This window comes from Lepidothrix coronata, unplaced genomic scaffold (assembly GCF_001604755.1).
Source record: "Lepidothrix coronata isolate B3197 unplaced genomic scaffold, Lepidothrix_coronata-1.0 Scaffold19, whole genome shotgun sequence".
NCBI lineage: Eukaryota > Metazoa > Chordata > Aves > Passeriformes > Pipridae > Lepidothrix > Lepidothrix coronata.
Window position 1 is genome coordinate 5,872,267 of NW_016690199.1, and position 13,777 is coordinate 5,886,043.

Below are 13,777 nucleotides of genomic sequence, written 5' to 3' on the forward strand. Positions count from 1 at the left end.
TAAACAGAATACTTTTAGTATGTCAAAAACCTTCAGACAGCTCGTCAGTTCAACAGAACTGCAATAGCAAGTGACCAAGATGAGATTTTTGCATCTCATAATTGTTTCAAAAGAATAAGACAGACATAGAAGAGATCACAATCTCTTAAGGCTAGAATTGAACCAGTGTGGAGATGGTGTCCTGATACCTATGCAGCACAGGCTACAAGTCCCTCTTTTAAGGGAGAGGATGATGGAACTGAAACATTTTTATCCACAACTGACAAGAAGTTATGTGAGCAGGTTGTACCTGGACACGCTCTTCACTGCCACTGAGCAGTCCTGTATCTGTCAGCTCCAGAGCCTCCTTGGCCTTCGCACACTTCTCCCGATCATCCTTCAGCCTGCCGAATTTTCCTTCGTAAATGGTAAGAGCTTGAAGAGCCTCTTCTGGACGCAGATTTCCCTAAAGTTTGCATGGGATACATTAATCCAATAATCCTACAATCAAGCTGAATGCAAGTTAAAAGTAAGGACTAAATATTAAATGTTGGGTTGTCTCATTATTTCTCCAGTTTTCTGACAATAAGGCAACATACTAGTCCAGAGTAAGTCTCATTCCAATTTTACATGCAGTTTTTGGCTTTACTAAAAAGCACTTTAGGGAAAAAAAAAAAAAGCAAGCAAACAGCAGCTTGCTTCTGAATCCTCCTACATGCATAGCTCTGACATATCCCTTGTTTCAGACAAAGCTCTGATAGTCACTGAAGTCATCTTTCTTTCTGCACTTAACAGAGGCCTATGCTTTAAGGGTAAATTTCCCTCTGCAACCAACCCCCAAAATCAACACATTGACAAGATATTATAGAACCCTCAAAAACACTTCTACCATCATCTAAAATGAAAAACTGCAAAAAAAGAGCATAAAAATAAACTCAGTACTTCTTACTGAATGCAGAAAATCTACCTCATTTACTGAATATTATTCATCACTACTTACTGTTACGGGCTTTGTTTTCTCCCAGTCTGTCAGCAAGTCAGTTGTTCGGCTCTCCACCGCACGATCCTCCTGAACTATTTTCATCTGCAAATTTGCTACTTGTTGTTGAATGGCAGAATCCTTTCTGCGCATAATGTCATTAAAGGCACCCCATTCTCCTTCAATGTTGTCAATGTACAGCCAAGAGGAAGGAAACTGGAACCTTTGTTTCTCAAGCAAGCGCTGACCATTGCGATAAAGCTACAAGAGACAGTGGTTGTAAGTTAAACCGACAAAACTAACTTTAAACACAAGGCTAAATACAAATGCTCACTACAGAGCTTATCAAATTCAAGTCTGCTTTTAAGAGAACTTGAATATCATACAGCTGCATCTTAAGAGATAAGCCTGACATTTCTACAAGTAGGAATCACAAGCAGAACAGCATACCTCAACTTGCTTTTCAAACTGTTTGATTTTACGTTTCAAGGACTGCACGTATGTGATGAATGTCACTGCATCTGAAGTGCTAGCAGTGTCCACAGAATGCTGCTCCAGCTCTTGACGGGACTGTTAAGGGCACAAATCAGTGTTTTAGCATTCTAGAACAGTTGATCTGAAAGTGAAAAACTAGAATAAGGACTTATCTTACCTTAGAAATTTGTGAATGGAACTCTGTCATATTCTGACCAAGCATCTGGCCAAATTTGCTGAGCACTTCCTTGTGCCAGGAGTCGTACTTCAAGTTCACCTTTGATTGTACCTACAAGTAAATAATGTTTCGCAACAGTAATTTGTGAGCCTTGCTATTTTTTGTCATATGCCCATTATGAAATTTAATGCATCTATCATAAACAATAATTACAATTTCTTACCTTGCCATAGTCTATGACAACAGGTCCAAATTCCTTTCTGGTTTCTGCATTGTCAAATGTTCCTCTTGCCTTTCTTATCTGAACTAGAAGGGCTTGCCACTTATTCAGGTCTTCTCCGAGACGGTTGTATATGTTTTCAGCCTGCATATCCCACAGGCACTGGTACTGCAGCCAAACCTAATTCAGGTATTTCACAATGTTCAGAATCTTTCCAGTACATTCCAGAAGATGCATTTCCCTCCAACCCCCAGGGAAAACTGAAAGTCCACGTTCATTTTAGCTGTAGCATTACACGGTGTCAGCCTCCTACCTTGACATACTGCTCCACTTCAGTCACAATTCCCATGACAGCCGAGTATGACTCCTCCAGAGCTGCAGGGCCATCAGGCATCCTTGTCAATGCATTACGATAGAACTTCTCTTCCTCAGACAGCTCATAATGCACTCCAACCTAAGAACCACAATTATACTTGTGATATGCATTCCTTTCTAGAGCACTCAGATGCAGTTCTAGAGCAACACATTAACATATCGAGCACAATTAATTGCAAAGTGAAGGTAATTGCTCAGACTTAGATACAGCTTCATTACACTTACCTGATACCTCTGACTTTGAATTCTTGGTAGCGACAGGATTACCATCTTCCAAGAAAACATTTCTTGGTAAAGTTTGTATCTACACTCTTCAATTGGTGGATTCAAGTATATCACCTGGTTGGTTATTCTTAGTTCATGTACAATGTTCTGCAGAAACAGCAAAAGCAATCATTTTTACTGGCAGATACTACTACATGTAGACAAGAATTCTGGATGTCAAGCAGCACTTCTGAAAAATCAACTTGCACTTAAATGGAAGGAGGCAAGTATTCCTCCAAAAACAGATGCAGAAGAAATATATATCTCTCATATAAGTCCCAGAAATAATTCCTGCAATTAACAACTGACAATAAGAAAAAAACCCCAAACAAACAAACAAAAAACCTAACCTAAAAAAAAAATCCACAACCACAAAAAAGCACAACACAAGAAAGCTTACTTTGATCTTGGGTTCACCACCAGGCTTATGGCTCACTTGAGGAGCATCTGTATCCATGTCAACTTCTGCTTTGTCATCTGCTTGACCAAGAAGAACTTGGGTCCAGGCCCTCAGTCCAGCTTGCAAACGAACACCCAGAATTCTTTCAATCTAAAGAAAATAAGACATATTGGAGGAAAAATCTGTATATTCACTGCATGAAGATCTCGGTTACCAATATATTCTGACACCTATGGCACACTATGGCACCTTAAAGAACCAAGTGCTCCTCTACTAAGTCATTCCAATACCTGAGGGGGCTACAGACAGCTGCAGAGGGACTTTGTACAAGGGCTCGTAGCAATAAGACAGGGGGTAATGGCGTTAAATTGAAAGAGTAGGTTTAGATTAGGTATTAGGAAGAATCTCTCCTCTAAACATATACTACTCCTTGATCTCAAACCTACCTCCATATCCAGCTTATTGACCCAAATTGGCAAATTTGAATATGAATGAAGATTTAAGTCATCCACAGCTTTCTGAACTCTGTTCAAGATTTCGGAGAAAGTCTTGTGATCATACATGCATGTTTCCAATGATCTCACTTCCAGGTCTATTTTCTCTTCAATAATGAGCAGATCATCCACCTAAAATGGTTTAGGAAAAATGGGATGTTTAGTTTGACAGGTTAGATTGAGACCACAAGAATTACGCAGTAATTACGCAGTAAGTTAATCACTTATCTTTATTTTGATCAATCACCTACTTAACCCAAGAGCTACAGAACTGGTCCTCAGCCATCCAATTTGACTTTTGGATAACCACACATTTATACTTGAAGTATGTGTATAAACGTAAAAAATTTGCAGAATTTGAAAGATAAAACAAACCTTTTCCTGGAAACTGAAGACGGTCTCTGCTAACCGCTGTACATAAGGATCAAGTTTGTATGATTCCCACACAAGAGCAATTCCTTCTGCAATCAAAGCCTGCACCTCTTTCTTCAAGCCAGCAACCAGCAGAGAGATGGTATTACGCTCCTCTACCTTCTCACATGTTCGCTCATACGTGCGGACACTTTCAATGAGAGAGATAGCAAATGGGTAGAGCTGGTTTGCTTGGTGAGCTTTGTTGACAATTGCCAGTGGGACACGGAAGCCAAGCCACTTCAGGTTTCGGACTTCTTTTGAAAGTGTAATTATTTCTGGGAGGAAGTTGACTTTCAGTTTCAGGACATTTCCAGATCGACCTCGAACACGAGTGCTTTCAATGGTGAAAATGCGACCAGACACACCAAGATTGCGCTGCTGAACTTTTCTTGCCCAGTCATCAAAGATCTCCTGAGTGTTGAGCTTCATGCGAAAGCTATCTCCGTCCTGCTTTAGCTTCTGACCTTCTACATGGTTCTCCCAGCCTTTACCAAGGACATCCTCAACACGCTTCATGTAAGCAGTGAGCTGCCTGTCAATCTGTTTCGCCCAAATTATGGAGCCGGACACAGGAGGCAAGTCACGGACATGACTCATTTTACAAGCTTGACTCTGCGGGTATTGTACTTTAAATTTGTCATGAAGAGACTCAATGTCATCTTTCACACGCTGGATCAGTTGTGTTTGATATTCACGGATGGCACCGCGGATGTGAGGTCTGACAAACAGGGCATTGAACCGAGAGAAGATCCTGAACATTTCGTTGGCATTCTTTGCTGTACCAAGCTGATCTCTCAAACGGGCAGTTATTCTTGTTTCAACTCTGTCAATCCTTTCATCATAGCGCTTCATTGCTGCCTCCCAGGCTTCTGTACCTTCTTTGGAAACATCTAATCCATCTACTTCCTTAACATTCTCATAGGCAAGATTGACTTCTTCAATTGCATTAGCATCTGCAGCATCAAAAAGGACTTCTGCTACTTTCATATCCTGTGGTTCGGGTACCTCTCCTTGATTTTGCTGGGCAACAGCAGTTACCTGCATTGGAATCACAGTTTAGTGAGTTGGATGCTTCAAAATTTACCTAAAAATGGCTAAACACAGTCTGTTCCAAAAAACCTTGCAAACCCCCCTACAAATTAGTAAACCCTTAACAAACTTTCAGTCATGTTTCAGATTTAAGTGCCAGTAGGAATGGGGTAACATAGATACTTTACAAACTTTCACTACTATGGAGCATAATCTCATTTTCCACTGTGGTTTACTCAAGCTCAAGGATTTATATGTCTAGACTTGCTGTGCTTATTAACATGAGGATGGTCATGTATTATTCAATATAAGTCAGAATTAAAGCTAAGCCAATTAGCAGGGGTTTGAAACTAAACCGGTTTTGGAAGCAGACAGTGAAACTGAATGTTACATTAGTTTTGTGTTGGTAACTTCTCTAAGTAACAGTAACGCTCTTGAAGGAGCCACACAAATTTTCAGTTCAATAACAACTAAAAAAATTACCTGAGGTCGCAAGACCCTCACAATAACTGCCCTCAGCTGCTCGTGCTGACGCCTGAATTTCCTCATTTGATCAAGACGACTTTGGAGTTTCCTATGAGCAGGATTTATCCGCCACACCATCTTCAGGTTCTCTTCCCTTTTTCTTTTCACGATATCTCTGAGCAGAACTTGTAGCTTCTCATATTCATCATCCCAGGTTTGGAATACTTCAAAGCATGCAACCATTACCTGAAAAAAAGTTTTAGAATAGGAACTTCAGCTCCCAAATGAAATGCTTCCAGAAAGTCACTGATCAATGCAAAAATACAGTGACCAGTACCACAAAACCATGAACATACCTTTTCAAACTCTTCATAGGCAACATGCATGAGTTTTCTGGTTCCCAACACTTTAAGTAGCTGAGAACTCAGATCTCTTGAAATGGCCTCCACTAAACGCAATGCCCTCTGGATTGGATATTTTGTGTTTCTGATTTTTCTCAAATGGGTAAATATTGCAACAAGGGCCTGCCTTATTTTGTCCAGCTCAGTAGCAGACAGCAAGTCATTCAGTGGGAAGTCTTTCATCAGTGGATTATAGTCATTCACGGTTTCCAGTGCCTGTTTTAGACCTAAATGGAAAAGATTTTGAATATAACTTTTCATTTCATTAACCAAATCTGTAGCTGTAACTACACCAAGGCTCCTCTACCAGTGTTGTTCTATGTACCACAATGCTCAAATTTTCTAACAGCTTAAGTTCCGTAGGACATTTGTGAAAAATGTTACTGAAAAGGTATTTTACCTGTGTCTGTGTCGAAGCTGACAGTTGCATGAAAACGTTTGCCATGTTTTAGAATATCCAGAGTCAGAAGAACTTCTGGGCTTTCACGTTTTTCCTGAATGCGGTACAGAGCCCGTTCCAAATTTAACCAGAAGCTTATCTCCTGTAATGCAGTGCCTGATGCAGGATCTCGATCTAATTTGGTCACCTTCAAAGTAATAGAGAGAAAGAGAAGAGAGGGAGAAAAGCATTTAATTTATATGCTTCAACTGTAAAAACTTGCTGTTACTAAATACAATTGAAACATTTAATATCTGCTAGGTTTTAATAATCCAACCTCAGACAGTTTTGGCACTCATTCTGTGAAAAGTGTAGGAACTGCATGCAACACATGAGGAAGTTTAATTACAGAGGTCCTGAAAGTGAGTTTTAGGACTCTCATATAGTATTTTCAGCATGACCTAAAAATGTCACCTGCCTGCTTTCCTGATCAGTGTCTGTATTCTGGTTAGTGACAGATGAGCCAGGCAGGATAACAGATGTTTTACGCTCTCAAGTAAGAAAAAGCAACACTGTTCCAAGAGCAACATGTGTTTATAGAGGGAAAAAACTCAGAGTAGTACATGAGATGCTACTTTTGAGTGACAGCAGTTCTTTTGAAGAGTAACAGGCAGGAGTATGAGGTTACAAGATAGGGCTGGAGCAACTGTTGTGATGCAGTTGTGGATGCACCAGAGGAAATAAAAAACCAAACCAACAAGACCTGTTTCTCTCAATCTGCTGAAAAGGTTTTAAGAATAGTTACAAAATTCACAAGATTATTGCCAGTTACTTAAGTCTACTACAGTATGTATAAAACAGTCATGCTCTCAGCTACTTGTAGAACAATTTAGACTAGACTCCAAATTTAAACTGAGTTTCACCTAATTCTAGACCAGATTTAGCCTAATTTAGAATAGTGTCTCTGGTGACTCAGAAAACTGGCCTAGTCTCAGATCTTCAGAGTATCCTGCATGAAGCAACACTTTACCAGTTAAATTGTGAAGAAGATACACCGTACTACATAGGTTAGCACTTAGTTGTTTTTCTGGGTTCTTTTGGTTTGTTTTGGTTTTGTTTTTTTACCTTTTGTATTTCTCTAATCCAGCGGTTGACTCCAGACTGTAACTGATTGAGGAACAACGGATCCTCAGCTTTCTCACCGAAGTCTGTAACCTTGGGTTTTTCTCCACGTTCATAACACTGCTTGGCAACATTAGTAATGGTTGCATGAATTGGCAGACTGATCTCTGGAATTTCAATATTCTGCTGCAAATGTAAGAGGCCCATTTCAAGCTCTGCAATCTTTTTCTCAACTGAAGGAGCCATCTTATCTCCGTCCCTGAAAAAGCACAGATATTACTGTATAAGAAGCCAAAACAAAAACCATACACAACACATTCAGGCCATCATCTGAACTGCTTTCCAAGAGTCAGCAACAGCATCATGTGCAACTGTGTGCTTAAACAATTTAACATGACTCACCTTGAGGAGTTACCGTTGTTTTGGGGGGTTTTTTGCATTAAACATTTACTTCAATTCATTAGCACAGAAATGCAGTATTTATACTGAATTACCTGTCTGCTTTGCCAGATTCTCGGATATAGGACTTGAAAAAGGGAGCAACAGCATTGCTAATGAAAGAGTGTAGTGTTTCATACGGAGAGTCTTCACTGAGAGTGAGCACTCTGAGCTGGGAAGACACTGGTTTGTCGGCATCGATCACTGGTGTACGTTTAATGAAGGCCAGGCTGCAGAACAGAGAACAGAGTTACTAACTAATCATTTGGAACTTAAGTGACAGTTAGAATAGCTTTAATCTGACTGCAAGTTTAGCAGTCAAATGCTGATCTGTATCATCATACTTCATAATCTTTCTTCTATGAGAGTCGAATACAAGTCTTCCAAATAAATACATCTTTATACTTCAGCAATCAGCCAAAGTGAACTGCCAATAAGGACTCTGAAGCAAGGGCACACTGAAGAGGCACACATTTTACAGAGCATCAGAGCCCAGTACACATCAAGATAAGTGACAAATATTTAAGAATCAGACATAATTGAATATTATTGAACCCAAGTTGTATGTTACATTTGTATGTATGCCAAACAAATAAAACTTTGTTCTTTAACTGCAGAGCTAGAAGTCCTAAGTCTGTTCCTTTCAGCCTCATGACACACCCTTATTTTATCAGAGCCTCCACTCTGAAAAGCTATTGCCCCACTTGAATAAAAATGCTGCCTGAAAGCACTAGGTAAATTGGAGGTAAATTTGTAGGTAAAGTAGGTAAATCTGCTTGTGCAGGTTTTGCATTCATAGGGTAGAAATGTTAAATCTATTTTACTAATTCACCTGTTTGACTTTATTCCATAATGAATGTCAGTGCTGATACTGTAGGAAATGAACTCTTTTTCCTCTTCTCCTTCATCTCCCACATCCTCTGCAAAAAAATATACCATGTAAGAAATGCTTCATTTCTAACGCATCTGCCACTCGCTCTCAACCATCTTCTGCTATTATCAGGCTATTTTCTGACCTTTAATTTCCACACCAACTTACTTAACTAAACTAGGTCAAATGTAGCTTTGCGATATCTCTCAGATTCAGAATGGGTTCATTGTTTTTTAACGAACTCCATTAACTTTTTTAGGTTGCTATTAAAAAACAATAAAACATTACAACAAGTGCATTATAACTTGTATTCTGAGAGAGAAATCTGCATTACAGAATGTGCATTTACTTGTAGAGATATGCTGCCAGGATAATTACATTTCAGTGAGAACATTAAACAGCTGCTTTTTTCTTTCAAAGGTGGCTTTGTATTTTCAGACTTTTCCTTTGAAAATGATTTGGAAATTAAGTCTGAACAAAAAACCCACCTCTTGACAGAACAAAAGGCCAAGCTATGGGAAGTACTCAGGCATTACCAAAACCAATGCATCACAGATGATGTAATTGCTGGGGATGCAGGCAGTCGTGCTGCAATGCAGTGATTTCGGTGCAGAAGGTTACTGCCTGTTGGGGGACACTCTGGACACATTGCAGTAGACTCTCATCCTGATTTCATTCATACCCTCTTAGGAGATACAGCCTCAGGGAGTCACAGTTGTGATCCCGAGGACCAGAAGCCTGGTCAAAGAACAACACTGCACTAGACACCACAGGAACCCGTATGAAAGCTGTTGGCAGGCTGGGTAGCTGGTGATACCAGAGAGCATTTTTCATTACTCAGAAACATGGCTTCTGTTTCATTGTAATCAATAATTTATGTCATGCTATGTAGTCCACAGACAAGCTTCAGTAATAACATTGCTTTTAATAGTGTCAGAGAAAAGATCTCCATATGCTGGTGGAGGTTCCAGATTTGTTAAGTCTGAAGACTGGCTGCCAATCAGAAAATCTGCCCAAATAACTGGTATTAAACCAGAAGACACAGATAGAAATGCCTTCTGCATATTGTAAATTAGTATTTGGCTTCTGAAACACGTAATGAGTGTCTCAATTTTTTTTTAACCACCATATATATATAACAATATGTATGCCACAAGCATGGAGCTAACTGATCACCACTATCTTTTATTTATCCTTCCAGCCTGAACTAAGGATAACTGACTTCATGAGCCAGGCACGGGACAAATGCAGACATCATCTGCATAGCCAATTAATATTCAATGGATTTTCTTTAAATCTTATTGAATACTGTATCATGAATTCATAAAGACAGTTGCTCTTTGTTCCCTTCTAGAAAATTAACCCTGCTGAAAAAGAAGTCTCAAACTTCGTAAGGGGAAGCAGAAGGATAATCAGTGGAAACAGGCATCAGATAAACAAAGACAGGGTATTTTTAAGCAACATCTTAAGCTTATAGTGAATAGACAGCAAACAGAAGAACCTTATTTATGCTTCCCTCAGTGAGCAGCAACTGCAGAGCATACATGCATTATGTTAAAGTGTGGCTGTTGACATGTTAAATAATGCAGTATGAAGTATGACTATATTAAGATTTGATATATATCTACAGGAATAGAACCATCAGCACACTAGGAGTAAAGATCCAGAAGCTTAATATTAAAATTTGCAAGGTCACGCTGGCAGGCAGGTATACATTTACAGACTGCAGGGGCTTGTTTAATAGCAAGAGTCTGCATTACTGATGAAGCCTAGTCGTGTTTTGTCATTGTTCATTAGGCTGCGTTCTGTGACAGTAAGAGCCTATTTAGCAACAGATTTGTAGACAATTTTCGAAATAAATGGTAACAGCAGCATGTAAATAACAAAGATATTCGAGTCAGAGTCTCAGCTTAGCTGCAGTATTTATTTAATGCAGCACTTGATGCGGTTCCGAGCACAAGCAGCACGGCCACCGAGCTGAGGTAACTAAACAAAGGCACTGCAAGGTCCACATCTGCGTTTGTCAGTTTCGGGGTCTCGCTAGTTAACCATGACACGACGTTTTTTACAAGCCTATTCAGGTATAGGGGATTTATATTCCTTTTATCCGAGGTTTTGGCGCTTTATTTCGTCTCAGCGCGGCTGCCTGCCTCGCCCAGAAGGAGGTCGCTTCCCCAGCAGTCTGCGGCACCCACAGCCGACTGACGAAGCACCTTCGGTGCCTCCCCAAGCAGGGGCGGACGCAGCCGCAGCACGGCCAGATCTGCGCCCACAGCCCCGCCGAGCATCCTCCGGGCCCCAGGAACAAAGGCGGCGGCGGAGGCCGGGCTGGGCGGCGGCAGCAGAGCCAGGGCGGCGGGCGGGTCCCCGCTGCTGCCACCGCCCTCTCCGGACCCCGATCCCGCGCCATGCCCGCTCTCTTCCAACCCCGACCCCGATCCCGCGCCATGCCCGCTCTCTTCCAACCCCGACCCCGATCCCGCGCCGTGCCCGCTCTTTCCCTCTTCCTCGCTCTTTCCCTCTCCCTTTCCCTCTCCCGCGCGGTGCCCGGCCGGGCCGTGCTGAGGCGGAGCGGCCCCGGGGCGGCCGGTGCGCCCCTCCCACCCGCGGCAGGGCGGCGGCTCCGGGCGGCCGCGGCCATTTTGCCACGGCGGCGGCCCCGCTGCCGCCTCACCTTTGAGCGTGGAGCGCTCCACCAGCACCGTGTGGACCTGCGGGTCGGAGAGGAACTTGCGCATATGCTCCAGGGCGCCCTTCTCCTCCAGCGCTGCCTCCAGCGCCGCTGGCGCCTCGCCGCCGTCTTCCAGCAGCAGCGGCACCAACTTGCGCAGGTGCTTCTGCAGCACCGACACGTCGGCCACGTTCTGCACCGCCGAGCCCGACACCTCCATGCCGCCTTCCTCGCCGCCGGGGCCACCGCCCCCGCCGCCGCCGGAGTCGGACATGCCGAGGCAGAGGACACGGGCCGACGCCGCGCTCCGCCCGCCCCGCCGCGCCCCGGCTGAACCCGCCCGCCGCGCTGCGAGCCCCGCCCGGCCGCGCCGCGGGGGAGCCTGGGACGGGCGGCCCGCCCCGCCCCGCCCGCCTCCCTCAGCCTCCGAGCGGCTCCCCCGCCTGCCCGCTGCTTCCTGCCGGCTCCTCCCGCCTCCCCGCGGCCTCGCTATTCTATTTATAGAATGACAGAATGGTTTGGGTTGGAAGGGACCTTAAAGATCATCCGGTTCCATCCCCCTTGCCGTGGGCAGGGACACCTTCCGCTAGACCAGATTGCTCAAAGCCCAACCTGGCCTTGAACGCTGCCAAGGATGGCGCATCCACAGCTTCTCTGGGCAACCTATTCCAGTGCCTCACTACCCTCCCAGCAAAAGCTTCCTCCTCATATCTCATTTAAACCTACTCTCTTTTGATTTGAATGCATCCCTCCTTTGTCCTCTCACTACATGCGCTTGTGAAAAGTCCCCCCTCCCTCTTTCTTGTAGGCTCCCTTCAGGTACTGGAGGGTTCCCTTCAGGAACTCCTTCCGCAAGGATTTTATCCAAGTGATTTATTCTGGAAGAAGAGGACGGGATCCGAGCGGGAAGGGGAAAATCCTGCCCCCCCCCATCCAGGCCTCAGCGCCCTGGCAGCTCAGCCCGGGCGAGACGCGTTCTGCTGCTGCCGCCGCCCCAGGACCTGGAAGACAAAGCAGTTCCGAGGCTCATTTGTCCGAATGAAAAATGTTTATTTCACGTGGAAAATTAACCCAGAAACCTTAACAGATGGCACAAGTGACATTTTCCCACGAAGATAGCAGCAGGCCAACTGCAAGGCTTCTTCAGTGAAGAGCCACCCCCGACTCTTGTACCTCGGGGGCTTTATATACCCAGCCCAGCCAGCCCTGCAATTATCCTTTAATGAATCCAGCACCCAAACCATTAATCCCGGTCTTTTGTGAGACTGTTTCCCAAACACAAAGGACACACAGGGAGCAAAAGCACATCACTGAAAAAGGGGACTTCAATTAAAAAGTAAATCTAATCTTTAAAAATTCTTAAAGGTCTTTTGCAGCCTCCACGTCACAGTATCTTTGACTGATCAAGGTATTAGATGAGTTTAGCTCACTGCCACTGAGATGGATGATCCCATTTCTCTGTGCCCAAACAAGTACCCTCCTCCCCTGGTCCTGGCTGGCATTTGAATGTGTCTTGGAGAGGGGGCTGTGAAGTCCCAAAGCAATTCCACTGACTCTCCAAAAGTACACTAGGGATGGTGGGTGACCCACAGACTGAAACTTCAAATTTTGCTCATATGTAGGTGGAAAATGGAATGTTGGCCCCAAAAGAGAAGCAAAAACTGCCTCTGAACCCCACATGCATTTCCTCAGATAGATAAACAGGGAAATGCAGAGACCCTCAGGTCCAGGATCTGTTCAGATGTACTGCACAAGAAGAAAGCTGGGGTGAAATATCCTGCCTGGCAAAGAAGGTCCTGAGTTGTAAGCCACTGCACAAGTGTAACTCAGCAAAAGTGTCTAGGTCCAGCTACAATACTAGGAATCCTGAAAACTCAGCCACATGCCCTGGCTCCTCCATTTCTACTAAGGGAAAAAGCATGTCATGCTCAAGTAGGCTCCTAAAGGGTTTATGAGTCCAGTTGAACCTTGACAAAACACTGATTTTATTAAGTAATAGAAACACCAAACCTTCTTGGTTGGGGAGAAAAAAAAGATCTGTTCAGCAAGTAAGTTTCAACCACAAGCACCAAAAGAGGTGATTGGTTTTTGATGAATCAAAACCATTTAAACACCTTCCCCCTCCACTAGAAAGGTAGAATTTATTTTTGATGAAGAAAAATAGCTGTAGGTACTGATCTGAATATTGTATTTACAGAATAGTTACTGAGACAGTGTTTAATAAAACACTTGCCTATTGCCATTTTCCAAAGTCTAGTTTGCTCACACCTGATCATTCTTCTCTATGTAGGTTATATTTTAGGATTGGTTTTCACATGAAAAAAATAGCAAACTTTTCTGAGCTGCCTGAATTCCAAAGCTACCCCATATCTGGTGGTGTCTGATTACTTTCCAATGGGGGGAGAATAAGCTGCTTCTTACATCCACATAGTAAGTGCCAGCACAGGCCAAGCATCCAAAAACGCAGGCTAAATTAACATTGTGGCCTTCAGGATGTTCATTAGAAGGGTGTTGATAATATTCTTGAGCAACTTTGATGCATGTGAAGCGTAACTTCACATCTCCTTGGAGGTGAGCTCAAGAGGTGGTTCCAAGTATTGGCATGCTTGTCCTTCTAGAGGAAT

At 43.3% G+C, this 13,777-nt stretch overlaps 1 protein-coding gene across 1 annotated transcript in view; it reads right to left on the minus strand.

Annotated features, from left to right (window-relative positions):
• The window catches only part of DYNC1H1 (dynein cytoplasmic 1 heavy chain 1), a 45,043-nt gene extending 33,598 nt beyond the window's left edge, over positions 1-11,445 (minus strand). Inside the window, exons 1-17 of the mRNA XM_017807518.1 lie at positions 11,157-11,445; positions 8,444-8,531; positions 7,668-7,841; positions 7,177-7,432; positions 6,073-6,259; positions 5,628-5,899; positions 5,290-5,517; positions 3,739-4,815; positions 3,316-3,495; positions 2,870-3,019; positions 2,431-2,577; positions 2,144-2,284; positions 1,834-2,010; positions 1,611-1,721; positions 1,409-1,528; positions 980-1,219; positions 290-445 (exon numbers count right to left, since the gene is read on the minus strand). Coding sequence (XP_017663007.1) covers positions 290-445; positions 980-1,219; positions 1,409-1,528; positions 1,611-1,721; positions 1,834-2,010; positions 2,144-2,284; positions 2,431-2,577; positions 2,870-3,019; positions 3,316-3,495; positions 3,739-4,815; positions 5,290-5,517; positions 5,628-5,899; positions 6,073-6,259; positions 7,177-7,432; positions 7,668-7,841; positions 8,444-8,531; positions 11,157-11,427 — 3,975 coding nt within the window. The 5' untranslated portion in view covers positions 11,428-11,445. The remainder of the gene's footprint in view (positions 1-289; positions 446-979; positions 1,220-1,408; positions 1,529-1,610; positions 1,722-1,833; positions 2,011-2,143; positions 2,285-2,430; positions 2,578-2,869; positions 3,020-3,315; positions 3,496-3,738; positions 4,816-5,289; positions 5,518-5,627; positions 5,900-6,072; positions 6,260-7,176; positions 7,433-7,667; positions 7,842-8,443; positions 8,532-11,156) is intronic.
• Positions 11,446-13,777: the final 2,332 nt, after the last annotated feature.